The sequence below is a fragment of the Oncorhynchus gorbuscha genome, unplaced genomic scaffold, assembly GCF_021184085.1.
Source record: "Oncorhynchus gorbuscha isolate QuinsamMale2020 ecotype Even-year unplaced genomic scaffold, OgorEven_v1.0 Un_scaffold_3787, whole genome shotgun sequence".
Taxonomy (NCBI): Eukaryota; Metazoa; Chordata; class Actinopteri; order Salmoniformes; family Salmonidae; genus Oncorhynchus; species Oncorhynchus gorbuscha.
Genome location: NW_025747951.1, coordinates 23,883 through 27,917, shown reverse-complemented (window position 1 = coordinate 27,917; position 4,035 = coordinate 23,883). Strand labels below are relative to the sequence as shown.

At 46.8% G+C, this 4,035-nt stretch overlaps 1 protein-coding gene across 1 annotated transcript; it reads left to right on the top strand.

The window, feature by feature from the left end:
• Nucleotides 1–1,142: 1,142 nt before the first annotated feature.
• Nucleotides 1,143–3,535, top strand: LOC124028119 (ras-related protein Rab-40C-like). Its single transcript, XM_046340270.1, has 2 exons — nucleotides 1,143–1,509; nucleotides 2,592–3,535. Exons 1-2 carry the CDS (start codon nucleotides 1,257–1,259, stop codon nucleotides 2,864–2,866), a joined length of 528 nt encoding a protein of 175 aa, XP_046196226.1. The 5' UTR covers nucleotides 1,143–1,256; the 3' UTR covers nucleotides 2,867–3,535.
• Nucleotides 3,536–4,035: the final 500 nt, after the last annotated feature.

Below are 4,035 nucleotides of genomic sequence, written 5' to 3'. Positions count from 1 at the left end.
GGATAGGATGGATACTGATAGGTTAGGATAGGATGGATACTGATATGTTAGGATAGGATGGATACTGATAGGATAGGATGGATACTGATAGGATGGATACTGATAGGATGGATACTGATAGGATGGATACTGGTAGGATAGGATGGATACTGATAGGATAGGATGGATACTGATAGGATGGATACTGATAGGATGGATACTGATAGGATGGATACTGATAGGATAGGATGGATACTGATGGGATGGATACTGATGGGATGGATACTGATGGGATGGATACTGATAGGATGGATACTGATAGGATAGGATGGATACTGATAGGATAGGATGGATACTGATAGGATGGATACTGATAGGATATGATGGGATGGATACTGATAGGATATGATGGGATGGATACTGATAGGATGGATACTGATAGGATAGGATGGATACTGATAGGATGGATACTGATAGGATGGATACTGATAGGATGGATACTGATAGGATATGATGGGATGGATACTGATAGGATGGATACTGATAGGATAGGATGGATACTGATAGGATGGATACTGATAGGATGGATACTGATAGGATGGATACTGATGGGATGGATACTGATAGGATGGATACTGATAGGATAGGATGGATACTGATGGGATAGGATGGATACTGATAGGATGGATACTGATGGGATGGATACTGATAGGATAGGATGGATACTGATAGGATAGGATGGATACTGATAGGATGGATACTGATAGGATGGATACTGATGGGATGGATACTGATAGGATATGATGGATACTGATAGGATGGATACTGATAGGATAGGATGGGATGGATACTGATAGGATGGATACTGATAGGATGGATACTGATGGGATGGATACTGATAGGATAGGATAGGATGGATACTGATAGGATGGATACTGATAGGATAGGATGGATACTGATGGGATGGATACTGATAGGATGGATACTGATGGGATAGGATGGATACTGATAGGATGGGATGGATACTGATAGGATGGATACTGATAGGATAGGATGGATACTGATAGGATGGATACTGATAGGATAGGATGGGATGGATACTGATAGGATAGGATGGATACTGATAGGATGGATACTGATCTACTAAGGGCTCTAACGATGAACGTGTCCTTGACGCTTTTGGGAAACTGGTCCCTGATCCCTCTGTTATGTGAAAGAGACAGTTCTAACAGTTTCTATAACTTACTACTGTTTTCTACTTCCTGTAAACTACTGAAATGCCCCCCCCCCCCTCTCCCTCCCATCAGCATGCCCCGGGTGTACCTCGTATCCTGGTAGGCAACCGGCTCCACCTGGCGTTCAAGCGCCAGGTTCCTACGGAGCAGGCCCGGGCGTACGCGGAGAAGAATGGCATGACCTTCTTTGAGGTCAGCCCGCTCTGCAACTTCAACGTCATCGAGTCATTCACAGAGCTGTCTCGCATCGTACTGATGAGGCACGGCATGGAGAAGTTCTGGAAGCCCAACAGAGGTAGGAGGGGGTGAGGGTAGAGGGGGGAGCTTGACAACGCTAAAAAAAAATTGTGCTCCTAATTAGAAAAAATTGTAGGAGCAAAATAAAAAGTATTCATGGTATAGATGATATAAATAGGTAGTAATTACAGAATCCAGGGTTTAGGAGCACCAGAAGGAACATCATAAGATGCAGCCTACGTACAGCTGTCCTACTTTAATATTATAATATTTACCATTTAGCAGAAGCTTTTATCCAGTGACTTAGTCATGCGGACATACATTTTACGTATGGACGGTCCCGAGAATTGAACCCACTATCCCGGGGTTTCAAGTGCTATGCTCTAGCGACTGAGCTACAGAGGACCACTTTAGAAGCGCATCTAAAGAAGCTCTCCCTTGTTCCTTTCTGAACCACCAGATGTTTACTGCTGGTAAAATTACCACACGATATCCTTCATCTGTGGTTAGCAGGTTGCTAGCTAGCTAATGATCGGTGGTTAGCAGGTTGCTAGCTAGCTAATGATCTGTGGTTAGCAGGTTGCTAGCTAGCTAATGATCTGTGGTTAGGCAGGTTGCTAGCTAGCTAATGATCTGTGGTTAGCAGGTTGCTAGCTAGCTAATGATCTGTGGTTAGCAGGTTGCTAGCTAGCTAATGATCTGTGGTTAGCAGGTTGCTAGCTAGCTAATGATCTGTGGTTAGGCAGGTTGCTAGCTAGTTAATGATCTGTGGTTAGCAGGTTGCTAGCTAGCTAATGATCTGTGGTTAGCAGGTTGCTAGCTAGCTAATGATCTGTGGTTAAGCAGGTCGCTAGCTAGCTAATGATCTGTGGTTAGCAGGTCGCTAGCTAATGATCTGTGGTTAGCAGGTCGCTAGCTAATGATCTGTGGTTAGCAGGTCGCTAGCTAATGATCTGTGGTTAGCAGGTTGCTAGCTAGCTAATGATCGGTGGTTAGCAGGTTGCTAGCTAATGATCTGTGGTTAAGCAGGTTGCTAGCTAGCTAATGATCTGTGGTTAGCAGGTTGCTAGCTAATGCTATAACAGGACAGAACAAGGTTGAAGTAACTCTCTCTCCTCCCCTCTCCCCCTCTCCCTCCAGTCTTCACTCTCCAGGATCTGTGCTGCAGAGCGATTGTCTCCTGCACGCCCGTCCACCTGATCGACAAGCTGCCGTTGCCCGTGGCGATAAAGTCCCACCTCAAGTCCTTCTCTATGGCCAATGGGATGAACGCAGTGATGATGCACGGACGTTCCTATTCGCTGGCCAACGCGGGGGGCGGGTCTAAAGGGAACAGTCTGAAGCGTTCTAAATCTATCAAACCCCCCCAGAGCCCCCCACAGAACTGCACACGTAACAACTGTAAAATCTCCTAGTGATAGACCCTGTCTGGGGGAGGGGGAGACTGACACCCTAAACACACTGAAACAGACCCTGTCCCTTCCACTGAGGGGAGGATGTGTAGAGCCTGTGGGGAGAACCAAGTCTGAGACCTAACCTACACCCTGAAGGGAGGAGATACCCTGAAACAGACCTAGCCCTTACCCCATACCCTAACCCTGGGGGAGGAGATACCCTGAAACAGACCTAGCCCTTACCCCATACCCTAACCCTGGGGGAGGAGGGAGGTGAAACCTAGTGTAGGAGGAGGAGGAGGGAGGTGTGTGGACACAGACTTGAGGAGACCCGACCAGACATTTCTGGTCAACCCTCGTCCATAGGAGGGGTTGTGCTGGAGTTGTAATACACCCAGAATACATCCACACCCAGAATACACCCAGAATACATCCAGAATACATCCACACCCAGAATACATCCACACCCAGAATACACCCATATTACATCCACATCCAGAATACACCCAGAATACACCCATATTACATCCACACCCAGAATACACCCAGAATACATCCACATCCAGAATACACCCAGAATACATCCACATCCAGAATACACCCATATTACATCCACACCCAGAATACACCCAGAATACATCCACATCCAGAATACACCCAGAATACATCCAGAATACATCCAGAATACGTCCACACCCAGAATACATCCATCCACACCCAGAATACATCCAGAATACATCCACACCCAGAATACATTCACACCCAGAATACATCCAGAATACATCCACACAACCCTACTGAGTTCTAGTGTTTTCCCTCTCTTCTTCCCTCCCTTTCTCTCTCTGTTGATCAGAGTGTTGCCTCCTGCTGTCCCATGATTCATATGTTAAATAATAGATGTTCTCTTCATGGATCTCTGCCTGCTCTCCTTCTCTCCTTCCTTCCTCTCTACATCTCCTCACTGCCTGCTCTCTCTCTCTACATCTCCCTCTCTGCCTGCTCTCTCTCCCCTCTCTCTGCCTGCTCTCTCTCTCCATCTCTCTGCCTGCTCTCTCTCTCTACATCTCCTCACTGCCTGCTCTCTCTCCCTACATCTCCTCACTGCCTGCTCTCTCTCTCCATCTCTCTGCCTGCTCTCTCTCTCTACATCTCCCTCACTGCCTGCTCTCTCTCCCTACATCTCCCTCACT